The sequence below is a fragment of the Ammodytes marinus genome, assembly GCF_949987685.1.
Source record: "Ammodytes marinus genome assembly, chromosome: 10".
NCBI classification, from domain to species: Eukaryota; Metazoa; Chordata; class Actinopteri; order Uranoscopiformes; family Ammodytidae; genus Ammodytes; species Ammodytes marinus.
Genome location: NC_137214.1, coordinates 21,567,126 through 21,594,389, shown reverse-complemented (window position 1 = coordinate 21,594,389; position 27,264 = coordinate 21,567,126). Strand labels below are relative to the sequence as shown.

General features: G+C 39.7%; 1 protein-coding gene across 1 annotated transcript; it reads left to right on the top strand.

Moving 5' to 3' along the window:
* Positions 1–23,801: 23,801 nt before the first annotated feature.
* On the top strand, positions 23,802–26,332 carry lbx2 (ladybird homeobox 2). Its single transcript, XM_080035389.1, has 2 exons — positions 23,802–24,500; positions 25,221–26,332. Exons 1-2 carry the CDS (start codon positions 24,176–24,178, stop codon positions 25,685–25,687), a joined length of 792 nt encoding a protein of 263 aa, XP_079891515.1. The 5' UTR covers positions 23,802–24,175; the 3' UTR covers positions 25,688–26,332.
* Positions 26,333–27,264: the final 932 nt, after the last annotated feature.

Below are 27,264 nucleotides of genomic sequence, written 5' to 3'. Positions count from 1 at the left end.
GTGCATCTTGTGAGTCATTCACAGTTACAATGGGGTGGACTTTCCACGATAATGCGCAGTAATCACTTGCCATTAAACCACTTTCTATAGATTAGCACCCACTGAATCCTCGGCAAGTCCATTGTGTTCTTTTTAAGAGGATCAATAAACCAATTCCTCTTAGTTATGTTTTCCTTGTCCACAGCAATCAGTTCAGTGCTGATTAAATCACAGCAAATTATCTCCCTGGGATTTGTCTTGCCTAAATTGAGTTTCTTTCACCCTCCTGGCCACGGGAGAGTGGGCAACGCCTGCTGGGAGAGAGAAATAATCACTCATTAACCTCTGACCTGGAAGTGAGTGTCAATTGAGTACCCGACTGTGTCTATAAACCCCCCCACCACCACCCCACCCCACAGCCTTAGCACCCAGCCAAGGCAAATTGACCATTTATTTGCTGCTGCCCAAACTTTATTACAGTAACCTATTCTGCAGTTTGATTCAGTCACTTGATCAGCTTGTGAAGTGAGTTGCAAACGTCTAGATTCAAATATGAATTTTTTTCATGTTCAAGTAGAATTTTTTTTGTGTTTTTGTCTGTCCTTTTGACTTGCAGGGAGATGTGGAAACCGAACAGTGAATAACAGTGAGTGGAGGGATTGCATGCGAAAACATAATTTGATCTTAATTTATGGAGTGTGACGAGCTCAAAGGGATGAAGATGTACATCATCTAATCTGTCATTATGGCTATTAGCTGTCTATCTTTCATTCTTTCTTTTTGAACCTCACATAGCCGCGAACCCAAGTGTGGACTTTTCAGCCTCAGTAGGGTTTGATGTCTTCATATGGTCACAGCAGGATTGATATATTCCAGAAGACTTTTTTTTTCTTTTCTGTTCAACATATGGATGTCTTCATGTGGAAGCATGGATCTGATTTTTACAAGTGTTTCCGCCTTCAAAAGTGTCTGAACACAAATCATTCGCTATCGCTTTTGTCACAGTAGGTTTCAAAATGAAAAGCTAATGTCGTGCACCACTAATTTTCTTTTTGGGTGAAAATCAGCACCTATTGACCCTCTCTCAAAACAAAGAAAAGCAGACCACCAAAATACAAGGATATGGATTGCTGAAATTCATGCATCTCTGAATAAGACTACCAGATGTCATTTTACATATACTGTGGTAAACGGGAACACTACATATTACCACCCTACATCAGTACATTCGCCCCTTCATGAAAAAAATAAGTAGAAACGAAGAAGAAAAATCCAGGAAAAAAGATATTCCCTCATACTTTAAAAGCCTTACATTACGTATCGATTGTGTTGTCGATAGCAGTCTTGTGATGTGAGTCATAACGCTATTTCTATCCCTGCACGGTAGCAATAAACGCAACCAAGCTGCCCCAAGGTCTTTCCCTCTGACATTATTAGGAGCTACAACTGTGTGAGAATCAACACGGTGTAAAAACAAACCAAATGTCAGCACTGTTGCCCAAGCGCCTCTGCTATAGCCAACAGCAAATGTAATGAAAGCTTGGAAGGGTCTGTTAGTACGCCGCTGACCTTTTATACATTTATTGTTCTCCTGACATTTCTCCAAGATGGAGGAGGTGAAAAACAGTACGAGGTGCTAAAGCAGAAATCGGGATTTTTCAAATTCCATCTTCCACCCCGTTAGAGAATGGCTTTCATCGATCCAAACTCTTGGACTTTACTGAGGGTCGATGCTCCATGATTGCCAACACTAACTAACTTGCCGCTGCTCCCTCTGTGGACATGGTAGAATTGTATTAGCTTTTGTGTCACTGTTGTCTTGCTGGAAAGTGGACAGAGAAGATATTCCAAGGTTCTGTTCACTGGCCTGTTTTTACTTTCCTTTGAGACACATTATATTTGTTGGTGTTTTTCTAGGTTTTCCACTGAACAGCACTGGACATTGTGGCAGAAAAGCATGCTAACAAAACTATCCTTTCAACCCTGACGTCCTACTGACAGCAACACTCAAGAAGAACATCTGTGAAAAAAAACAAAGAAGTAAGAGAGTAGATTACATTGTAAAGCCAAATAGACTCCTGCTAGGAAGATTTTTTTCAAAACACCCAAAATCAGTTGCAACAGAGTCAACAATTGCAGGCTTATGAATGTTCTACCATGGGATAGACCAGAAAATTGTCTGTTTAACTGGGCAATGTAGTCCAAAAGAGTGTTCATTGTTGCCCATAAAATCTAGTAACTTACCTAAACCTTACACATGCAGCATTATCATCCTTCTAAAGATCAACAACGTTGAACTTTCATGCTATTGTGCATCCATCTGAAAAATACATACGATTTTTCTTTCACATTGTTTGTCATTTACGGAAAACTGTAGTTGCTCCGTCCACTGATATTTTAACCCATGTCAGCCAATGAGATGCTGTTATAAGCATTGCATAGTATGTTTGCTTTTTAACACATCTTTTATGTTCTCTCCTGGAAGGGTTGCATTTGACTTCAAAGTCGATGCGTGGACTTTCATCTCCAGTTTGAGATGACACACACATTGCGAACAGTCACACATGTAGTTATTGTACAGTATGATTGTGTTTTGTTGAAAGATATAAAACCCTTAGTCCAAAATCGTGATACAGAAATGTTGTGTGAATGGAGAAACAAACACCATGCATTGGTTACATTTTTAAATGTCAAAATAAAAGAAAAAGGGAAAATATATTTATAAATATGTTCAAACATGTTCAGTGTTGTGATACTGAAATTGTGATACAGAAATTTGGTGTTAATGGTGAAACAAACAACTTGCATTAGTAGATTTTTTTTTTATTTCAAAATAAATGTTCATGATCATGTTCGGTACTGTCATCCATTTTATATTGTGTTCCTTCAGCTGTAATTTTGAGGAGTGGGCTTTATGGATCGTAAGATTTAAATTGTGTTTGTATTGTTTTTTTTTAAATTCATCATAGGTAAGCCCTTTTGTCAGAAAAGCCCTCATTCCTGTCTACTAGTGCTGGACAGTAGGCCTCAGAGAGGAAGTGATATAGCGAGAAGAGGGAAACAGCTGCTTAATAATTCAGGATGCCGAGATTAAAAAGTGAATTTGCTGCTTGCGTTATTAAAAGGGGGTGTAATTACTTCAGAACTCCATGTCACCGCTTCAATAAGGGGTACCTAATTTGGTTACTGCCACCTCATGTGTAATTGGTGAAGATGAACAATACCCTGCACACAAACAGGGCTCCAACTGCACAAGTCCCTACTATACACACCAGATTCAAGTAGAAGAAACAGCCTGCGTGTGGGTGTATGTACAATAAACAGTGTTTGTGCATTTATATGTATGTGCCTCTGTTATTAAAAGTGGGTATGAATCACAAGAAGCCTCTTGTGTTGACCTCTTTCTTAAATAACTCGGGGGATCTCATTCCATTGATGTATGAGTATTATTTTCATTTAAAATAAATAAAAAATTAAATTGAGTTAGTACTTTTCGTCCAAAACAATACATTTGAAATGTGCGCTGAAGGATTCATTTCATTTTGATGCTAATCAAGATAACGGTCATTTTTAACCAAACATATAGAACTTTGGAAATGAACTCATCAGAAGTGCATCACTCACGCCAGTTTTTTCTTTTATTTATTTTAATTTTAAACTTGACTGTCAAATCAACAGTGTGTGTGTGTGTGTGTGTGTGTGTGTGTGTGTGTGTGTGTGTGTGTGTGTGTGTGTGTGTGTGTGTGTGTGTGTGTGTGTGTGTGTGTGTGTGTGTGTGTGTGTGTGTGTGTGTTTGTGTGTGTGTGTGTGCTCATCATCCATATTTGGACTGGACTCCTTCCCTCCACAGGCACTCCATCACAAAACAGAGGGAGTTGCTACCAGATGGTTAAACAAACACATCGCCCAACTGCCCATAACTCAAATCCACTTAGCACCCTCTTGTCAACATGTCTCTCACTCGTTCACTACCTCTCCCGTCTTTGGTGTGTGCAGAGGAGAGGCGAGAGGAAGGAAGAGAGGAGGATGGGAGGAAAAGAAAATAATGCGAAAATAATGAGAATCAGCAAGAAATTCCTGGGGGTTGTGTTTAATTTTAATCACCATGACTATCCATCCTCAGAATAGCTCTCATCTCTCTCCCTGCTCTGCCTCTGTCCCGCCCCTAGGTGTATTGAAATAAAGGGGAGTATAGTGAACACCTAGAGTGACAGCGTGTGTAAAGGTCACAGAGACAAAGTCCAAATGTGATGTTTGACTCAGGCTTTTTTGAGAGCTCTCAGGGAGCCGCCCAGGACTTAGGCCAGGGGTTAAGAGTTTGTAGGTCGATGGGTCACACAATTTTCCCTTTTCCCTTGGCCTCATCCCTGCGCTTAAAACCTCAACGGTGTACTTGAGAGGGTAATTTATTACAATGAGTGCTGTCCAGCTTGGACAAGAAGTTGGGAGCAGAGAATTGGTGCTTCTCACTTTTGAGGACATAACAACTTTTCTCTCTTTTACTGGACATGAGAACATAATATATTTTTTTTAAGAGCCAGGATTTATTTATTTTTTACTTGTGCAACATGACCCACAGTGCAATGATTTGTTTAGTCGTCCATTATCAAACATTACATTGTAAATACATTGACTACATGTTGCCCTTATATGTTATCTTGCAAGAATGTTATCTTCTCTTGATTATTCCTCTAATTTGAAATGTTTTGTTCAACCTCTTCTGTCATTTAGTCTTTCTCCCATAATGCATTGCTTTTCCACTAACAGTGCACTCCAGCCTTAAAGATCTTGCTGACCTTCTTATTTATTTCAGCATGTTTCCTCCTCTTGGTGGTAAGGCAAAGATGCACGGTTTAGTTGTTCTTAAAGATTTATCTCATTAATACCATTCTAACAAGTGGCACAACTGAGGCACTATCTTACAGGTAAAAAAGGTGGGAAGATAAGCATTATCTTGGACACATAATTGTGAGAGGCATGGATAATTGACATGCATGGCAACGATGTCCAAAAGTAGGCCTGCTGATGACAGCCAAAGTGCATTCGGCCCCTGGAATGTGCAGAGGCTGTTCTCAGACATCTGAACATCAAACGGCGCTCAGCTCTGTCAATCTAATAGCCTTGGATATGGGATTTATTGGCTCTCACAGGCCAAAAGAGAGACGAGGGGCGAAAGCAAAACCAGATTTTCTCTCCCGTATCAGTTTCCCCTCTGTCAGTCATGCTCTTATGAGTGCTCAGAAGAAGTGCTCTGCTAAGTTATCACTTTAGCATCACGTCTATATTTAAATTAGTTCATATACATGCTCCTATGCTCAACTGTAGGGAGTCCACAAAATTTGCAAAATAATAAATAATTTATAAAAGATAAGATTACATTGCACAAAATGAATTAGCTCAGCCCATACACATGGACAGTAGTTGAGGTCGATGCTCCAAAACAACCTGCTTCACAGTTCTGCACCTTTTAACCTCTATGTTTATTGCCACCGCAGTTATTGGCAACCACGCGGCGGATAATACCGCTGGCCGGTTTTGCTTTCACATTAACATAATTCCAGCTGGTCTGTGATACAAACTGGCACATGTTTATATATCTCTCCACACGGCTGCATGGCTATTTTTACTCTTCCTCAATAAATCAAAAGGCTTCTAACTGAACTGTAATGTTAAGCATTAGATGAGAAGTGTGTGTTGACGATGGCTAACATTTGAAAACTATTCCTCGGGGGGATTTATTGATCAACTTGGTGGGTCCTCCAAGATCATGTTGCACATAGCAGAAAATCAGCTGCACTCTTGTGTCATTAAACTTTATTCAGACTTGTGACACAAACACGAGCTGCGGGGCAAGTTAAGTGGGACAACAAAGTCTGTTGCTGTAGAAAACCAATGACAGACGGCCAAATATAGGGAACAAAAGTGGAGAGGGGGCCAAGAGCTGAGGACACGAGTCAGGCCTGTTGTCCTCGAGCTTTGATAAAGATGAAGTTCTCACGGAGAAGGATGGAACCAAGAGGAGTTCTATTTATCTCCGTTAGCCCTCCGAAAAACTCCCTATCCCTGCTTAGATAGCCCTGCCAATGTGCCATGATGTCATCCCCCTGGCGTGCAGTGATTGATGCATCCTGGCTGCCAGCTCTGCACTAGCGGGAGGCGGGGAGTGCGGATAGGAGGTCGAGTTGGGGAAGAAGTTGAATTTTCCACAGATAGAGACATCCAAATGTGAACTGAGCCCAGCATGGGGTCGGTTCAGAGCTCAGGGCCAATACGCTGCATACCTGCACTACTGTCAATGTGCTGCTTTTAATGTTAATGTTTGGTCAGTTTTGATGTTTCAAAGCCGTTCACGAGAATGGGATAGTGGTGATGGTCTTGCTGGCAGTGGTTTGATAGAGACACAATGGGGGGTGAATAGGCCCGGCTCGAATTATGTACATCTACTCCATCTCCTCTGAGTTCTGTTACATATCAAGGCGGAGGAAAGGAGGGAGGGGGTCCAGAGAAGGAAGGGGTTATTGTGAGTGTAAGACTAAGTGTTTCACAGATAGTCGTGGAGACGTGCTGAGATGAACTCGACGGGAGCCCCCATCGTCTTGTCAGCAGGCCAAGTTAGTTCTGGTGCCTTAACGGCTCTATCATATGCTCTTTCATAGTGTTTAGTTATTTTTGTCCAAAGGGAGATACAGCGTACATACGGCCTTTTCCAGGTCTTGAAATTGTTGGTTTCCACGTGGGTTCAGTTATTTTGAGATATTGAAGCGTAACATTTTGCAATTCTCTAATGCTTTTTAATTTATAGGTTTTATTTGAGTATATGAATATAGAATGGACGGCAGTAGTGCAGCACATGAACATAAACATTGGTGGACATCTGAACTCATAGCACCAAGATCCAGGCAACTAGCTCAGATCTGAAGTGCTAAATAATCCAACCCTCTATGCACAGTTACAGACATCCACCTTGTCTGACTCAGGGTATGAACAAAACACTGATGTTCCCCCCGCAAAAACAGTGGAAAATGACATTTTGATGTGAAGCGTATTTCCTCTTTATGGATTTGAACATTGTCCCATTTTACTAAAACAGTCCAGAAAAAGCAGCTCTACCCTTTGTCAATGTGACTTTTTTAATGTTGTGTTTCCCAAAGCTGGTCATTATTTACCAGTTTAAAAAAATACATCAGCGTTGACAAAAAGTCAATGATCCTTCTCTGAACGTGTAAATGAGTTAACGCATGTTTGCGTTTTTCAACTGGGTATTGACATATTCCCAAGTAATTACAGGCTGTTTTCTGTTCTCTTCATTAAAGGCTTACTGATGAGTTAAAGCAGTGCTAATTTAAAATGTTAAAGTGCTTATAATTTGCCGACAACTGATACTCACAAATGGTGTAGTGAAACAACGTAATTCATTGTACCCTTTTCTTGGAAAGCTTTACCCAGTTTGCACTCACATGTAGTATAGTTTTCTCTGGTGAAGTTGGTGCAATGTGTACCTGCTTGTTTCATTTCGGGAAGACACTGATAAAATGTGAAAAAAATCTACTGTATTTTCTTAATCTCCAGAACAGCAGAATAACAATGTGTCCCCTACATTTTCCAGAATGGTCTGTGGGATTATTACAAAAATATATAATATAATTATTAACTTTGAGTTTGAGTTGGTGAATTTGGAATCAGATTAAGTGTTGGTGTTTAGATTGGACAGATGTATTGTTGTTGTGCCTCTACAGGTTTTTAATAGGTTTTAAGTGTGGATATGTGTGTGTTCACGTCTTGAATTAGCCATATGCACGTCTGTGTGTCTGTTTGTTGCGCGCGTGTCAGAGGGGAAGGTGTCCCCTGCCACACAATCAGTATCGGCCCCTTGCTCCTTTTCACTGTGGTCCGGCAAGTGAGACTGAACATTAGGCGCAGGGAATTGAGGTGCATTGATCTCTCCTCGCCAGCGTCTCCCTGGACTAGTGAAATCATTAACCTCGCTGGCACAGACACAGGAAGCAACAACACTGTATCTTTGAGAGGTTAATTAAAAATAAAAGCGCATGTGGGGTGTGTATTCACCAGGGAAAAGTGCAATGACTTCCAAATGAGCTCCATACAATAGCCCAGTGGACATTGTGCTCAGTGTACAATAAAGAGTGCCTGTTTTCTTCAATGAAACACATTCAACCAGGTGAGTCCAGGTTAAATCTACTAAACTTTATGGATTTGTTTTTCTTTAAGTTACAGTATATAAAACAGGTGCAAAAGATACGAGAGATGACGGTAAACACATCGTGCCAAATAAGATGCAAGTCATCTTGAAATAGGTCAACCAAGTGAACCCACATCTGCTGCCAAGTGTCTAAAGATAGGCCCCATCATAAAGGTCCGTCATGCTTTCTTTGCTAACTGCATATTGTATTTCAAGAGCTGATCTTGTAAGAATAGAAAGGAAATACATTGTTTGTGAACAGTGGGGAGATATGAGGTATATTAAAATAGTTTCTTCATTATTGTGGATAAAAATGTGTTTGCAGTTATTATTTGTTCTTGCAAATTAGAAGGCCTTATACAAATGTAATTTCTAATAGACAGGTTTGGATAAGGTGACAAGTGGAAAGAAGACATTTTGACGATGCATGGATTAAAAAAGGGAACATTCCTGATGCATGTGATGATGCAAAACATACTATTTGATATATACTGTATGTTTTGTTTAAAGGATCATTTTAGTTATTTTTTCTTTTTGTCATCATTATAATTGCTTATTGTAACATTGTCCTTATCAAAGAGCTGAACACTGCAAACAATGCAAAATCACAAAAAAAAGGGTGATGGAGTAAACATTACAAACAATCAGACAAGTAAGCCATCAGATTCTGCAAATTATTTATAGGCCTAACGATTCACAAACTCAGAGAGCCAGCGAACCACAAGAGTTTAAAGTATTTCTTATTGCTGCCTGCAGTTTTCAACTTCAGCATGCAGGTTCACGGAGAGTGGTCGTGTCAAAAAGTGTATTTTTACTGTGCAAAAAGTAATGCAATATTCTTTGCTCTATTGTTAAGTTTACTTGAGAAAATATGTAAAAATTAAAGTGCACTTCTATTACAGTATTTGAGGTGTTTCTTCAAGTCGTGCTCAGACTATATACACTCAAACATTTTACACAGTAGATGAAACCAAGATTATCCTAATATCTACACATACAAGCAATAAAATGCTACAACATTATCCTTCCACGTATGTCAGTTCCTAGTAGGTAAGACACCTTCACGACAAACAGTGGCTGATATTTAAGTGTCAATAAGATGCCATATCACCGTTTGTGAGTCGCCATCGAAAGGGGCATGTGTTGAGAAATGCTGGACTATTCGCTGGAGAGTGACACAAAGTGAACCGAACACTTTGTCAGGCCTCGTCGACAGCTAGGGCCTTGAGTTCTGCCTGGATTCATACATACTTTATGAATCTGTTATTGAAAAGTCTCATTTTGTTCATCAAAGACATATTGGGACCAACAATTCTTTACCCAATATTGCGTACAGTACAAGAGACATTATTTAAGAAGGCACTTCATTGGATTACATCCATACATAGCAATGAGATGTGTTATTAGCTTGCTGCTGTTGTTTACAGCATAAATAGGTTAGGTGGGTGCAATTGTGTGGAAATGTGATGTGGATCAACTTGATAGGCCTGTTGAGTGGGGTTATTGCAGTCTGCGGTCCCCGGGAACACTCGGGAAATGATGCTCCCTCTCGTCAGTGCTGCAACGCCTCTGTCTCTGGATCTATGGGTAATTACTGAGACACTGCTGACTCAGGACACACACAAACCCATATGAACACAAACAAAAAAGACTACATGTGCACATGCTCAGTTCATATGAACACAGACAGACACATGGATGATCCAAACCCAATTATCACATACAGTACAGGCAGTTGACTTTACAGGACATTTTGTTTTTGCTTTGGCACACACTGTTAGCTATAGTTCTATGTTTTTCCATGGCAAAAAAAAACATGCATTATTTGGAGTTGTCTAAATAATTTTAACAATAATTTAAAAAAAATAAACAATAAATTGAATTAATTAATGTATGACCATGATAGTCATGATTGTGAAGAGTCAACAGGCCATCTTATATGCAGATTGGGTGTTAGATCACAAATGTTTAAACCCACAGCTTTAGCACTCGATTGATACATCATATCTGTTTAACATAAATATCCCAATCTGGTGCAAAATGATGTTAAAGAAAGGGCATTTCTTGTTCAATATCAAAAGTTAACCAGTTGTAATTTGATTTTCTATGATGCACAATTCATCGCAATGTAAACAACTGTGCTGAAAAATGTAGCTCAAGTGTGGGGCAGTGAATGGGCCGGTTTCACAGACAGGGACTAGATTAAGCCAGGAGTAGGCCTTAATGTGGACTAGTTAAACTGGGACGTTTAAGTCACTTTCATGGATATGGCTTAAATTTGGCTTAGTTAGTCTGATACAATGAAGTCCTGGAGTAAGGTAAGTAAGCCTGATTGTAAACACCTGGCCATGAGTGATAATGAAAACCCGGAGTGGAGCGGAAACACCATTGCTTATGAGAAAAAACAATGGCAGAGGCTAAAAAAATCCAGTCAATAAACTTTAATGAATTTGAAAAAAATCTCTTAAAAAAGAATAGTTTGAAACCATCCGGTTATTGCATCTAAAAGTCACACTGCTGGGACTGAGCAAATAAATAGTTGGGCCGCAATTTGCAACAAATTCAATTCTAATGAAAATGTTACTAAGAGAACAATACACCAACTTCAGGTTATCTTTATTATTATCGGTATTTCACATCTTTCTCATTTATAATTTTGACATCATATTTAATGATATCTGCACTGATAGACTTTGTAGAAAAACCCGAATCTCGCTTTAAAGAAGAGCTTGCCACAACCTTTCAACAAAGGACAAAAAAGATGACATTGCATGAAAGTTAGCCCGAGAATTCCATGAACAGAAAATGCAATATCTGAAGGAAGTATGACATGAAAATGAAAATGATACAGGTACATGATACTTGGACATGAAGTTGGACGAGAGAGCTATGATTCAAACAAGATACAGTACTGAGACAATTGTGATTGCTAATCACAGTGAAGATATAAGTAGAAAATAAAAGGTGTTCATGTTGTGTTTTGTCATTTTGTTATTCATGTGTGTCAGTATTTTAAATCACAACAACCAGATTTGGAAACAGAATTGTTTTAGACACTCATTTTATCATGCTGAATACATCTTCAATTTAAATGCATCCATCTAATAAACTCAAGCAAAGTTGTTATTTTCAGTGCATTTTCCATATTGAAAGCGGTCTCGAAATGTAAGTTCATCAAATAAATGTTTTGGATTAGACCTATCCACAAGTACTCTTCTGGCTGGCCTCTGCAGTGGGAGTTGGTCTTCATTTAGATATTCCAAATAGTCCATGCTCTCTCACAAACACCACTAAACTGAAGTTAAACCTGCCTCTTTGGAGGATTAATTTAAGATCAAATTTAGACCTAGAGTAGCTCTAGTCGTCCGCCTTGCAATTGGCTTTGTTTAATCCAGAATATCTTTAATCTAGGACTATTTTAAACTGAGTCTGTGCAAGTGGCTTTGAATTAATCCAGCTCAAACAGGCATTTTAGTCTCGGACTAGGTTTAAACCTTGTCTGTGAAACCGGCCCAATGTATAACAACTATATATATATCCAACCATTATTATTATAGTTTTTAATATTATCCTCCATGTATCTTGCATAAGGATATAGATGGTTTTACAAACAATTTGTAAAACAGTGTCAAAGAATACGTTTTCTGTAAATCATGAACCAAATGATGTCATTTCTAAGCAGCCTATAGCCTATTCTGAAAATGACCTTCTATATGGCTATTTAGAACACAATAAGTGTGAAAACCATGCAAAACCGCAGTGTTTCAAGAGATCATCGAGATATGTCTTTGGCCTAAAGTGACATTGAAATATTTCCTTTTGGTCTTAAAGACAACAAACAAGTGCCCAATACACATTGTCTGCATTTGAGACTCAACTCATTGACATTTAGCCCAGATGATAACACTAGTTCTAGTTCTTCACCAGCTCTGCCTTTGTGTGATTTCTTTCGGATTCGAAATAACAGATTCACCAACTGATGTCTCAACGAGAGAGAGAGCCCATCCTTTTCCCGAGATGAAATAATTCCCAAGTTTATTAGCCTCTGGAAATTGGCTTCAGTGGGAGGTGGAAAAACAAATCATTTGAACACATGCCCGGGTGTCCTAATGTTCATTTCAATCCTGTCACTTAGAAGGTGGGAGGGAGGAGGCACAGATCGAGTGCATTGTGCTGCTGACAGGATTGGCTTTGTGTGTGATGAATGGGGCTGTCACAGACGGTGACAGGTTTGTGTTCAATACATGTGGATGTACAATACGCTCTGCATCCCATGACAAGCTGGGAGGTTTCTTGTCCCGATAATCTCCATATCGTTTCATCTCTGCTGCTTATGGCGGAGGTGGTCACTGAGGGGTGTGCCATGGCCGCTTGATGCAAAAATGGGACACAGAAGCATGACTGATGTGTTCAACTGTATTTATTTATTTATTTGTGTATCCCTTAGTGTTTTGAAAGTCACAGAAGGTCTGTGGAAAATGCAGCTTCGAGTGTTTGCCTCTCCTTCTTAGGCCCTGCTCCTATTTAAAACTAATATGGGCTGATCTGATCCTCAGTGAATAAAGTTTACAATCCCTCAAAATACATATAGATTGCAGGATCCAAACACTACAAAGTATACTTTATTGCATATTTTTAAACAATGAGGACCCAAATAATCTGTTAAAACGGCTCTGTGGCAGGAAAGAAAATATCAGAAAGGAAGTGACGGGAGGGTGAATACCTTTAATATACTGTCAAGGGAGAACATGCATGTCTGTCTCTTTATGATTTGCATTCAGAGTACAGCAAGGAGAGTGAACATCTGAGTTACAGTGGATTCAAAAATATATATACATAACGTAAAGCTGGTCAGTTCACTATTCAGTGAGAAAATCTATTCAAAATGGTAATAAAAAATATACGAGTTCAAAAAATCAGATATTGATTGTTTGAACTGTGCATGAGAAAGGCAGCACACTTGATGTTGATTTGGGAAAATATGACATAAAAGGTTTGACACTGAGGGACACACAAGTTTCTTGTCCGTGGATTCATTGCTCATGCTTGCGATGGAGTGTGAGCCTATTCCTTATATTTATGAACCGCTGCTAGAGAGTAAGTTATGGATACGGATGGGGCCAAGACCTTGCTTAGTATTTTCACTCCCCTGATATTTATGCTTCCCCGACATTTTTTTTCCTATTGCTATTTTTCCTGTTTTCCTGTGCGTTAAAAGATCTCAACTCCAGAAGGGAAAGCAGCCAAAAGAAACAACAAGAGTGTTGTCTTATGGGAGATGTGCAAGAGTTTTGCTACACAAAATAGGTTGATGAAAAGTTAATACGTCATTTAATATAATTGCTTCTTCCAGCTAAGTGTCCAAAGGTCTGTCATATTTTTTTTTATTTTCAAGTTTTTTTATCCCCAAACTTGCGATGTCAACATGAAAAAGAGACTATCTTCACCGGCAACTTTAATTTAAATCTTTGCAAAACAGAAAGAAATAAGAATGATTAAACAGCTGGCTAAAAACATCCAAACATGTTCCAGTAGCCTAGGTGCTGTAATGCAACTCAGCATGAACGCACTTGTAGTTTAATAGCTTGTGTTTCACCTACGTGGCCATTATTCCATGAACAGCTTCACGATTGGGCCAAAAAGCAGCGTGTGTTTGCCAATAATTCTCAGTGTTTGTTTTATCCGGCTGAGGTGAAAATGGTTTCTGCATCATGACAATTCATATTTCACATTAGGTCGTAATCACAGGAAAAGTATGCTACATCTATTTTCAAAATGACTTAAACCTCTGGCAGTCATGTATCCCTGTGTGCGTATCTCCATCCATCTAGTCATCCAAGTAGGCAAAACAAACACCAGGCACAACAACACATTATTTTTACACCTGTTGCTTTCTGCTGGGAGTCTAATCTGAAGTGGGAAAATCTTTACTGTAGTCTGGAATGATTGAAAATAAGTGGCTCACTGAGTAGTCTTACAACCCGGAGACTATTAATAGCATTATATTCAGTGGATACACTGTATATACAATTGACATGTGGCGTTCAAAAGTATCAGATGTTTTTTTTCTAAAATATGGCATGCTAAAGAGACTGTTCTACTTGAACACTGTTTAAAGATGTATAGGATGCAGGTGGCACTTAATTTAACTTTTTCACATCTGCTTTTGTATCATCACTTAAACAGACCTAACGGACTGTACATTAGTTGAAAGCAGATTTAAGAACATTTCTAAGTCCATATATTTGTAATTTTTAAATGAGAAATGACTAGAAGAAGAAAATGTAGAAATAAATGCCCAATACGGAAATATATAAGACAGGTATAACCTCAGACCCGGCGCCAGAGCAAATCTATACAGGGGGCACGTAGATTGTGTGGGAGGGCCCGCATAAATATTATGACAGACAGGTGTAGCCTACAAAAAACTCAATTGCAACAGTCCACAGCAGCGCCTTAAGACGCAAGCAGATCGCAAATAATACACATTAACACACAAACAGCCAAATGCCAAACACATTTGCATTGTGTGCACAACGGCACATTGAATACCACAGCATGACGCCAACAGCAATATGCAGCACCACGCAGTCGAGCAAATAAACATAAACATACAAAACATTCGCAACATTGCATCGTGTGCACGGCGGCACAAATACCAGTAACAGCATCACCACAAAAATAAATAAATCACAACAGCTTTGCTTAGGCCTCAACGTTACACTTGTCCAAACAAGCTGGCCACAGCAAAAATCAAAATACGCAACAACCCCATTCGCTGCAACACTGACTAAACAGCGGGATAAATCTCTATTTTCTACACATTTTTTATTCAGTTTAGCAATTATTTTTTGAGAATTTACATTGTATCTGACATCATATAGATCTTAGCATAAAAAATAGAATAAAAAAGTAAAATACATTTTATTTTTACAAGGGCAAAGACATCAAATGGGCGACCATGTATAATCTCAGAGAGAGTGTGCAGATTTTTTGAACATTGTGACATTGGTAAATAGTGAAGTGTGACAGTATGATGTTTATTCAATGCTAAGAGGAGCACAAGCAAGCATTGTACCAACCAGCACTATTCATATGCTCCTAAAAACACTAAGTGACCACAACTACAATACACTGTTTGGGTTTAGAAATTCATGTATTTCTGTTCATTCATCTCCAGAGACTTACCTGTGCTGTGATTCACTGAGTCACTCTTAGCCTACTGTGGGCTGTGAACAATTTGCTAAAAAAAAGTTGTGCGTACCAGTGAACCAAACATTTCCACAAGCAGAATACTCGTCATATACTCTTTAAATAAAGTTTCCCACCACAGCCGTATCTTCTGTACAGGTGAAGTATACACTGTGCTTTCACCTTTAACCTCCGCTTTAAATGGTAGTAGATAACACACACTCAATCACCACATTCCCCCATGGGGATCATTCAGTTATAATCAAGGACAAAACGATTGGGTAGTGACCACATTTACATCTTTAATGCACTTTTGGAAATGACCACATATCCTGATTAAAGGTCATATGTTTATGTGAACCTTATATCGGGATCATATATTTCCCTGAATGCTTGGAAAGCCATAATCTGTTACATTACAGATCCACCGCAGACCAGTGGTAAATGCTGTACAGTAAGCTTTTGAAGGCGAATACGAAAACTGACCGTTTTGTATTGAAGCTGCAGTGTTTTGTGCCTATATTTGCTATCACTGAAATCCATATAATGTAGTTATAAGATATGTGGCAGTGAACTAAACGACCAAAAGGTATTTCAAGTATTAAATGTGTGATTGACACAACATTTTAGGTTGTGGTCTGGGATCGCCCTCATGAAAATAAACCTCTGATACTTGATATTTTATTATAATGGTGGCACATAAACTCAATGAGAAGTGGATATGAATCATTGCAGGCATATTCAAGTTTCTGCTAACACACTCTGTCATAGCTGGAATATACAAAATTATAGATTACATCAGAATATTGAAGCACTTTTAAGTTAAAACATTCCTAGTGTTCCTCATGTGATCCAATTAAGCAACACAACTCACATTTTTTTTTTTTTTTTTTTACCTTTTTGTGGAATTGCTTACTTACTGTATCTTTCCAGAAAAAAAGGCCAGCAGATACAGCAAAGGTCCCTGCAAAGTTCCTCCTCTCAACACTGGATATGTACTTATTGTAAAGATTGTTTGACCTTCCCAGTGCCCGGCTATTACTCTCCTGTGAGTCCACATCAACTCTCCTGACCCCCCCACCTCCTCCCCCTTTCATTCCACAGATGGATTTTTTGTTGCATTAATCCCACAGATCAGGTGGGTTTTGTCAACGTGTTAAACTTTAATACTTTGGGTCATTTATCTTTATGGCCCAAACCCGGGGTCTGTCAGCGACCAGACAAGCTATTTCCTCATTTGGTTTGGGAGCAAAGTGGCGCAGGAGAGAGCACAAGGGGGAGTGTGGGGAGGGGGGGGGGGGGGGGGGGATGTGGTGGTGATGGAGTAGAGTGGAGTGGATTGGTGTGTGTGTGTGTGTGTGTGCGTGTGTGTGTGTGTGTGTGTGTGTGTATGTGCGTGTGTGATTTAATACAATCCTGATGTGAGGAGGGAGAGCGAGGAAGACTTTGTGGAGGGCAATAGAGGGTTGATCTTGGAGGGTTGAGGCGCCACACCATCTGAAGGAAACGACGCCCCTCCAGAGAAGTGGCTTCAGTGACTTGGTCATTTATGTTTTTCTTGTTTCAAGGAGCTCGTAAAAAGGCTGCTCGACAATGTGGCCCTCATTACCTCGCCAACGCTTCATCAGGGACCCAAGTGGACAAGGATAGAATTGCAAGTGATTAATTTGTAGAAAAGCTCCCCTGAAACGTGGTCTGCACTCACAAGACATTTGTCTTCATTTGCCAAGATATGTGCTGTGACATGAGAAGATAGGCCTCAAGAATCCCTTAAAGGATGTTGTTTTTTCTTCTTTTTTTCCAACAGATCAGGCTTTAGTGAAAAGATCCTGTGCGCTGGTGAAGCTTGTTGCTCGTACGTTGTCTTACTGTTGTTCATGTTCACGTGCAAAACAAAAGGTTTTTTGGCTCATTAAACAGCTTAAACCATGGAACTAATTGACCAATAATGAGTGTAACGATGTTGGTACATCCACGTTGTTTTGTTGTCTGCACAGAAGCTATATAGTAAAATGTCACTGCTATATATCACTGGTATAATTGCAACAAATCCGAGCCTGACATTGAGTCAGAAAGCGTGAGAGAGCATGAATGAGTTTGTGATTTATTTTGGTGAATGTGAGTGTATTTGGACTGGGGGAGATTATGTTTGTATAAAATGGTTTGTTTATAAAATGTCTGGTTAATTTGGTCACAGTTGAATCATTAATTTGTGTATTGCTTTGTAAGTCTACTATGTAACACAACCTGCTGCAACCCAAGATGAATGACATACTGTATGTTGAACCTGGAATTGGAAAACAACAAAGTGAGACTTTTCTGAGCAAAATATGCAGCAGCGGATGCACTTTTGCCGCTAACATCAGTCCCTTGTTGATGACGAGCAGCTGTAGTTTTGGATTTGCCTTTTCATCAGAGGTCAACTAGGGTCTTTGCTCTCCACTGTGGCCTGTTGAGTGTTCATGTTCCTGATCACACAGCAACTCAGCGGCAGACTCACACCATCACCTATAAATAGATCTGGCCACGTGCAATCTGTTTCTGTGTTTATATATATGTGTGTATGTGTATGCATGTGTGTATGTGTGTGTGGGTGTGTGTGTGTGTGTGTGTGTGTGTGTGTGTGTGTGTGCGTGCGTGTGTGTGTGTGTGCGTGTGTGTGCGTGTGTGTGTGTGTGTGTGTGTGTGTGTAGAGTCATTATGACAAGGACCATACTAAATGTAGGGCTGCTCAGTGACTTTTATCCCAAAATATACTGTTCAAACATTTACAGTAAAGACAGTGTGTATTGAAAGTGAACCATGGACAACTGTATTACTATTACAATCTTAATCCAATAGAAATGTAATGGCCAGTGCACTGAAATGTTGATGTTTGTAGATACCCCCCCCCCCAACCAAGTGTTATATAATAATTCAAAGCTGAATTCAAGATCGAGATGGAAACAAATAGGTCAAAAATCAGTAATGTTTTATGCTGCGAAATGATGGTATACATTAATATTTGTGACAATTTCAGTAAAAAGTCATCTATAACTGTAACTTGAAAAACACATTAAAATGCTTATTTTAAATGTATTCATTAAAAAAAGGATTATTTTGTATCTATCATTAATAACAAAAAAAAATACAAATGCAAATGACTACAAAGCCTTGCCCTTGTCTCTGTGCGTGGAAGGAACCACAACCCAAATCAAGGAGACTCATTTATTTGAACAGCAGCAGGACATTTTAATGATAATTAGAATAATATTATTGTAAGGTCATTTTGGTTGCACGTCTTTGACAAGATGGCTTTGGGCGACAACACACACACAGACATGAACAATATAATTCTAATGTCTCGTATCAGATTCCTTACTGTGTACCTCCAGTCACTGGGCTAATTACACGGTAATGGAGCTAATCAAGACTCAAACAGGAGAAACATTCACTCCTAATGTTGTAATCCTGTTTAAAGCCTCCACATATCCTTCTTTATGATCTTAAATAGGCCCCGGTGGCCCATTAGAGAGCAACAAGGACGACCACAGTTCACTCCCTAGAGAGGGAGAGAGAGAGAGAGAGAGAGAGAGAGAGAGAGAGAGAGAGAGAGAAAGGGAAGGGAAGGGAAGGGAAGGGAAGGAGGTTTTGGAACAAAATTAAGCCACTGAGGTTTACTGTATGGCTTTGTGATCATAGGTGTTAGGGCTTGGAAGAGGTTTGGTCTTGTTCATTTGACAACCCGCTCACTGAATCCAACTGGTTCGGAGGAGATGAGTGTGTGGTGGTAGAACAGCATTATTAAATCTGTGCACCACAACAGCACCTCAGTGCATTCATTGTAACATGCACGATGGATCTGCTCTCTTTATCAACTATTAGTAAGAGCCTTGTGTCTATAGGGCTGTGGCCCCATTATTAACTGGAAATATTCATTATATACTTTTCAAATTTGACATGAACTGTCGTACCACCTGACAATTTTTTACATTTAGCATGTTGCATTGCAACACTGGTGTTCACAAACACAACATGAAAAACAAGTGATTCAAGTACAGAGGCTACTTTTTAAAGTGCTCTCCATTTAGTCTCAACTGATGGAACTACAGCACCAGAACTACATATTCAAAAGGCACTGAATATGTGCCTTTGAATACACAGTGCACTTGTCTAGCATACTATGTTCTATCCAAGATGGCAAAGCGTATGAAGGGTCTCATTCAATTCTGTTAAACCGGATCGATAAAAACAAGAAATTTGATTTACAACACGTTCACTATTTTCTAAAATTGCATAGGAATAAATTGATTAATCAAGGAAATTCAGATTCAGATACAAATTGTGTGTACTATATATTGTATTGTAATAACAAAGATGGAATTGAAAAAGAAAAGAAAATGCTCCAACATTTTTATCATCGGCAGCAGCATCAACATTCTGTCTGCTGTAAGTTTGATGGGTAATATGTCTTACATTTAATAATAACATATTTCAATCAACAGTATATCTCCCCACTCTCTCCAGCTGTCGACTTTACATATAACGACCAAGGTATGACACAAAAGATTGAGGATGAATTGATGCAAAGGAATGCCTCAGATAGAGAGTCATGGCCAATGGGATCTGATTACGTTACTGATGTCACCTCCAAACATAGTGAAGATGAACACCTGTGCATCTCATTGTGCGACGTCAATCTGTGACGGTGCGTTGGAGGGCAGCTTGGAAAGAAAATGATCCACGAGTGACAGCAGTATCAAACCCGACGCTATACTCGTAGGCATACTTTGATATTGGCCTGATTATTGACGCAGGGATTCTTTTAAAATAGCGATATTTGTATTTTCTTTACTCCAATATTCCATAAAGATTTGTTTTTAACATTTTAGAATGTGCTTGTGCTGAAATAAAAGAAGAATAAGAAGCTATTTTTCTATCAAACACAAGCGCCGTGGAGCCTCATTAACACTCACCTTGATCAAGTCCTTCAGTCAGCCGCACAGTGTGTTTTACAGTGGAAACAGCCCGGTTAAGAATGGAACCAAACACACCTACTGCGCCCTGGGCAGCAGCCTTCTCCTGTATCATGTTATACCGAGAGGCGTTTACAGCTGTTTTGTTTCATAATACAGGACGACACGCTGCGCTGTGTGAGAGCTGCCTCTTTACAACAGCAGTGGTGACAAAAACGCAGCCTGCACGGCCTAAATAATAACCAGCCCCTACAGATTTTTTTCTGACTTTAAAAAAACCAAACTGTAATAGGCCTATGTCCTAAATAACCCTTAATCATCTGAAGGCAACTGAACCAATCTGCGGTATCAATAATGATTTTTACTCTGAGCTACTGTCAACTTCATGTGATGTTTGTCTGCAATGAAAGCTTTGATTTTAATTATATTTCTATGTCAATTTATTTGTGGTGCTATGTTGAACTTGAAAGCTGTTACATTGTATTGTGTGTCCTCTGTCCAGTATTCTTTCTTGAATATATATTCCTAATATTCTTATGGTGAAACTTGTGTTTTAAAAGATTATTGTAGCTCAATCAAGTTGTTTATTATTATTATTTTAAGAATACATTATTCGCTGCAGATTTTGATTATGTTGCTTTTGCGTGTTTATGCTTTCGTGTTGTACTAATCGCTGTTAATTTAAAATAAATCGAAGAGAAAAGCAAAAAAATAATCTTGTCTCCAAATGATTTTTTCCCTTTGTGTAAAACACGTAAACCGCGGCGAAAGGAAGCTTCACAGCTCGTTGCACGGAGTGCAGTCAGTAACGCGTTACAGCACTAAAACAAATGACATGTTCAGGATTATTATTGCAGTTGTTGCATTTGTCATCGCCTTCTTCGATGGAGGCTGAATTTGATACTTTGAGCAATCCCTGATATTCGCTCCGGGTCGCTGTGAATTAATTTGGTTATTAGAGACAGTGAAGCTGACCTTTACCGGGTGGGAGCTCTAATTTTATGGGGCTCAGAGTTATGATACAAACGCTGCACATTTGCTTCTCCTTATAATGTAGGAGATCGGGGATTTTTTAAGAGACGTGTTGCCGTTTGAATAACTGTTAAAAGGTTACAATATTATCTGTAATGGGCTTTGCCTTTAATGAGTCCGGTAGGCCTACTGATATGGGGTAAAAGCGGAGCGAATCATCCAATTAAATCCCTGAAGAGCTGATGATTGATGATGTCAGCTGCTCTGCTTCTATTTAATGTTTAAATTAAGCAAAAAAAACTTTCTGACCATCACTTCAGCCCATTGGACAGATGTGTGTTACACGCTTAAACTAAATGTGAGGTTAATAATCTACAGCAGCGTGTGGCCCGGATGGTGTGCAGTGACCGGTTCACTTCTATCGTCCTAGACATCGCACCTATGTTAATAGTAACATAGTAACATAGAAATCAGCAGCAGGTTTTCCTCCTACTCACAATCTCATAAAACGTTAGTGTTGACGATAGAGGTATGCAGCTCAAAAAAATAAAAAAAATAAAAGAACAATAAAATAAAATAATCCAAATAAACCAAAGATTAAAGGCGAAATGTCTTCCTCTATTAGATCAAACACATTGTCTAACGAACAGAGTTGTTTTTTTAATTTTTGTATTCAACTTCATGTCTGCAATTTCTCTAAAATAAAGCCCTTTTTATTTTCATATTTCTTTATGTGGCAAACATTGTATGCCCGTTAAGGTTTGTATTGTAACTCCTGTTTCTATTTCAAACTGATATTAAATTAAAGTATTAAGGTGTAAAGGTGAGTCACATTCATCTTATATCTACTCAGGCCTAAAGCCCAAAGTTTCAGCTGCCTGCACTTTTATCAAAACGATGCCTGTGTATCGCCACAAACTCCTTCTTGATATGAAGAAATAGAGTTTCAAAGCAGCAACTAAAGGGTGGACCTCCAAGGCAGCTAATAGAATTTCCTGCTGTTTTAGAACTCTGTCCCTAAACCAATGTCACCATATGCTCCTGTTGGCACAAGACTCTCCGCAGTGGCTTCCTGGGCGGCAGGCACTATCCAAACGGGTAAGAATAATCTGATTGTTTAAAAAAAAAACACAAGTAGTTCTCCCACAATTGTTTTATTCACCCTCTGGCGTGTGTCAGCATGTTGGCAAAAGGTTTTAGCTCATTCATTCTTGCAATGGTGCATGCTACAATAAATATATTGTTTTAAAAACATTTTAATGTTAAACTGTTTTGAATTGGTAAGAAGACTTTTATTTAATTCCATGGGGGGAAAATATGTAAATACTCTGTTTTGTTTTAATCTCAGGTGTTTTAAACAGTGCTGCCATTTATTTTACAGATTTATTTCATGACTGCAAAATGATCTATAGCATGACTGCAAAATGAATATATAAAGTGTATATATTTTTTTTACCGCCACAAACAGATATAAATGCAACAGCTAAGAAGCGTCAACAGCTATGTGAAATCCGAAAAGCCTTGTAGAAAAGGTGTCTCTGGGCGGACGTACCTGCTGCTCTCCTCGTCGTCCAACTCGTCCCCGGGTTGTCCCTCTCATCCGTCTCTCTCTTTCCATCCTAAACCCCATCAGTTACATTTCACATTCTCCGTCCCCAGACTCTGAACCACAGCGCGGCGTCACCTTTATTATCCGCTTGTTTCACGGTACCGCATTGAATTACATTGCAACTCTTGGATTTTCCCTGCAGGGTTCAAGCACGGGTGATATACCAAGGGGGAAACACAATATATAACATACAAACAAAAGAACAAAAATGAATAAACTTTGAATCAAGTGATTTTCTGTATTTTATCTTTCTTTCTTTTTGCAAGATAGCTGTGGATCCCGGCTCATATGAAGCACTTTGAAATTGTCCAGATATTTATTAAAATGTTTGATTTTTTTTTAAATTGTGAGCCTTGCTGCTGTATTTTTATTTAGTTTTAGATTAGAAAAAGGCAACCTGATATCATAAAACAACAAAATAAATAAAAAATAAATCCATCACCTGTCATGCTGATCAATATAATAACCTGTCCACTTGTAGCCATTTTAATACACCTCGAAATCCGTAAAGTGCTCATTGAAGCTATTTCAAGCCAAATTCCCTTGCAACACAGTGCCTAATGCGCACATTACGCATAACGCTCTATGCGTAATTACGCACGAAAATGACAAAATGAATATCACGGCTGGAGACCATTGTTGGCTCGGTGTTCCTCCAAACTGTTCCAAAATGCAAAAGATGCTGGTGGCAGTATTTGAATGGCTATCAACACTCCCTTTTCTAGAAGGAAAAACACCAGCAGAGGGAAACAGATGCATAATCATTTCAGGGCATCTTCCTCCTCGGCAGCAACAGACTCCTCCTCTCCCCCACGTCCAATTAGTTATTATGGTCCGGCCCTTTAAGACGCAGCAGCGGGTCAGCAAGTAGTGTAGTGTTTCTCTAATTGAACTTCGCCCAATCAACAATAACTCGTTAGCAGTGGCGTTTCTTTTTCTTGCAGCTTGAGACAGCTTTCTTCCCCTTGCAGGGATTCACCCCCTCCAGTCTGTTGCTGCGTAAAGATCTACATGGAGCTTGGCAGAGGAGCAGCGACTCTCTGAGGGGAATACAGTCCGGCTGCCTTTACAACTACACCCGAAGCATGCTTATTCTGGAGGAAAGCTCTCCGGTGAGATAAGTTGCGGCATTCGACTGTACGTGTCAAAATATACAGTGGGTCTATAGGAGAACGTCGAGCACCCGAGGAAACACTTGTGGGCGCTTAAAACTGGCCATTTGAATGATATAACCAACTTTTCTGGAAGCAGCGATTCTTCGGGACTGCGATGACCTCCAGTAAAGACATGAAGGCAGGTTCTGTGTTGCAATGCAGCGGCGACGAGAGGAGACGGGCTCCCTTGGACCAGCTGCCGCCACCGGCCAACTCCAACAAGCCGCTGACGCCGTTCAGCATTGAGGATATCCTTAACAAGCCTTCGGTAAAGAAGTCGGTCGCCAGTATCCGTCCGCCGAGAGCGCTGGAGAAAGTGACGGGCTCCAACTCGGCGAGGAACGGGATCAGCACTCCTTCGTCGCCGCTGTGCGCGCTGGAGGAGCTGGCCAGCAAAACTTTCAAGGGTCTGGAAGTCAGTGTTATACAGGCAGCAGAAGGTAATTGTACGTTTCTGTAATTTGAATGTAAAATGCAAATGTTTCATGTAGCTCGAACAACTTTAAAACTGTTTTTGAAGGGAAACCCCACAGCTGAAACCGGTGCTAGCTGGGTTTGTTTTGACCTTAAATGTGGAAAGGCTAAGACAGCGGATAGGAGTGCAGAGAAATACAACATTGGAAAAATGCCACATTAACACATTTAAATGTGCATGCGCATGTGATCTATGAACTGTTAAACTAGCTGATATACCATACATCGGTGCTGTCAATCGGCCGTTATGGCCTTGGATTGAAATGGAGCCACTGACAGATAAAAACAAATGACAAACTGACTGCAGCTTTTTTTCGTGTAAAGAAAATGTATTAAATAATTCTAATAATTGGTTAATATTTTGTTTTGCTGCGAAATGTAGGAAATTCTCCATTTGTAAGATTATGTTTTACTTATAATGTATATGCAAATGTATAATGCAACAATGTTGACAGCACTTAAGCTCAGTTGTATCCACGTGGCTCTTGGTTCAGCAAAGTTATACAAGTGAAACAATTATAATAGGCTATGTTGCTGTATGGGGAAAAGACCAAACATGTATAACGAAGCAGATGAGAAGTGCCCTCTGTTGCTGTTGTTGTTGTTTGGGGGAGAGGTGTAAAAGTGACCCTTTTGCGGTTGTTTCATTTGTCTTGTGTGTCTTTTCTTCTCCCAACCTCTCCAAGGTCGCGAGCACGTCAACTCTTTCGGACAGAGACAAACGTCGAAAAAGAGGCGAAAGTCGCGGACCGCCTTTACCAACCACCAGATTTACGAGCTGGAGAAGCGGTTTTTGTACCAAAAGTACCTCTCTCCGGCCGACCGCGACCAGATAGCGCAGCAGCTGGGTCTATCCAACGCTCAGGTCATCACCTGGTTTCAGAACCGCAGAGCAAAACTCAAGCGGGACCTGGAGGAGATGAAAGCGGACGTGGAGTCGCTAAAGAAAATCACGCCACAGACGCTGCAGAAGCTGGTCACCATGGAGAACATTGACGAGGAGGCCGGGGGCGGGGGCCCAGAGGCCAGATCACCCAGTATCTCCCCGACCTCCCAAGGACACCGGGCCTTCCCACAGTCCCCTTCGTCGTCCAGAGACCAAACCACGGATGAATTCTCGGAGGACGACGAGGAAATCGAGGTGGACGATTGACAGCAAAGAGGGCCTGTGGTTTTTCATAAACAACAACACAAATAAAAATTCAAAGGGGGCATTTTTTTCTTCCCAAACTTTTGCACGGATATTGACATAAAAGGAGACTATACACATAAAAAAAAACATTTCAGGAAGTTTTTTTCCTCCTCTTTTTTTCTCAATTTTAATTTATTAATGGGACTGGTAACACCTTCTAAGTCTGTCCTTTAAGTTTCACCCACATGTTTGAGGAATATCTGGTTTCCCTTCAGACAGACTTTGCTGTTATGGTACAGTGAGACTGGAAACTGTTTTAACATTAGAAAAACGTTCGTTGTATTACGGGGGGATGGAAAGCTGTGCAATTATTTCAGTCTGTAATTTATTCGCATTCTTCTGCTAAAGGAATCGGATATGCCAAATATTTAAATTAACCCCTTCACCTTCACTTCATTTTTTTTAAACAAGCACAGCCTTGGGTCGAAGTGTCAGTGCATCCTCTCCTTAAGTGTAAACTGTTATTTTTGTGTTTCTGAGCGAAAGGTATGCGCGTTCGCAGCGCAAATGAGGCATCACTCGGTATCGACTGCAAACTTTTACACACTCTGAGTTCTGTATATATATCTCAAACATCCTATGCGATAATTTTATTGTAACATTCTATTTAATCAGCATCTATGTAAATAAAGGTTATATGATATTTCAAGAAGCTTTCGGCGCGATTGGATGTGTGATTTTACATTAAATAAAAAAAGATTATAGGAATCCTGAAATATAAATGTAAGGGAATGACACAGTGAAATGGTTCCCTATAATATAAATATTTCGCCATAGGGAATATTTCAAAAGGTTTTTGTTACAATAGAGGGTTGTCAACTGGAGGAATTTTAAAATATAACTTTATGGCGACCTGTAAGCTCAATACTGCGACACCACATGCACTCTCCAATTCTCCATAGGAATGCTATATGGGATGAAGTCATACTAAATGCCTATTCGACTTATATAAAGATATAATAGGGGATTCGTCTCGGGAGATTAAGGAAATACTTAAAATATTCATCCTAAAATCTGCTCTGCTTGGTAAAAACTGACCCTTTGGAATCATTGACCTGTGCTTTCACCCTCGAAGTGCCATGACTTCAATTAGCAGTCGTCCACAGCCTTTATTCCCATTCTTTTGCGAGGCTTTGAATACATCTTGTCACAAGAAGGTCCCGGTCTGGCTGCGATGTTAAGAAAAGCTTGCTCCCACCCCTGCGCCATATGTTTTCTTCCTCCTTCCATGAATCGTCTTTAACACAACTAGTGGACATGATTGATTGGGTTAACCCGCCTTTGCCTTACATAAAACAGCTTCCACCGAGCCGCGGGCAATAATGGCACGCATCTGCCACTCTTCTTGACTCGGGTTTGTTTGGAAAGAGAGGGGAAAGAAAAGTGTCCCATGAATAGCAAATGTGTTAGTGTGACGTTCCTAATGAATAAACCTCAAAGGGAGCCAGTGGAAATGCGACGTGCTGTTGCTGCTGAGGCTACCATTTGCAACAGTTTTGTAACGATAAAGAGTTTAGTGTGTGTGTGTGTGTGTGTGT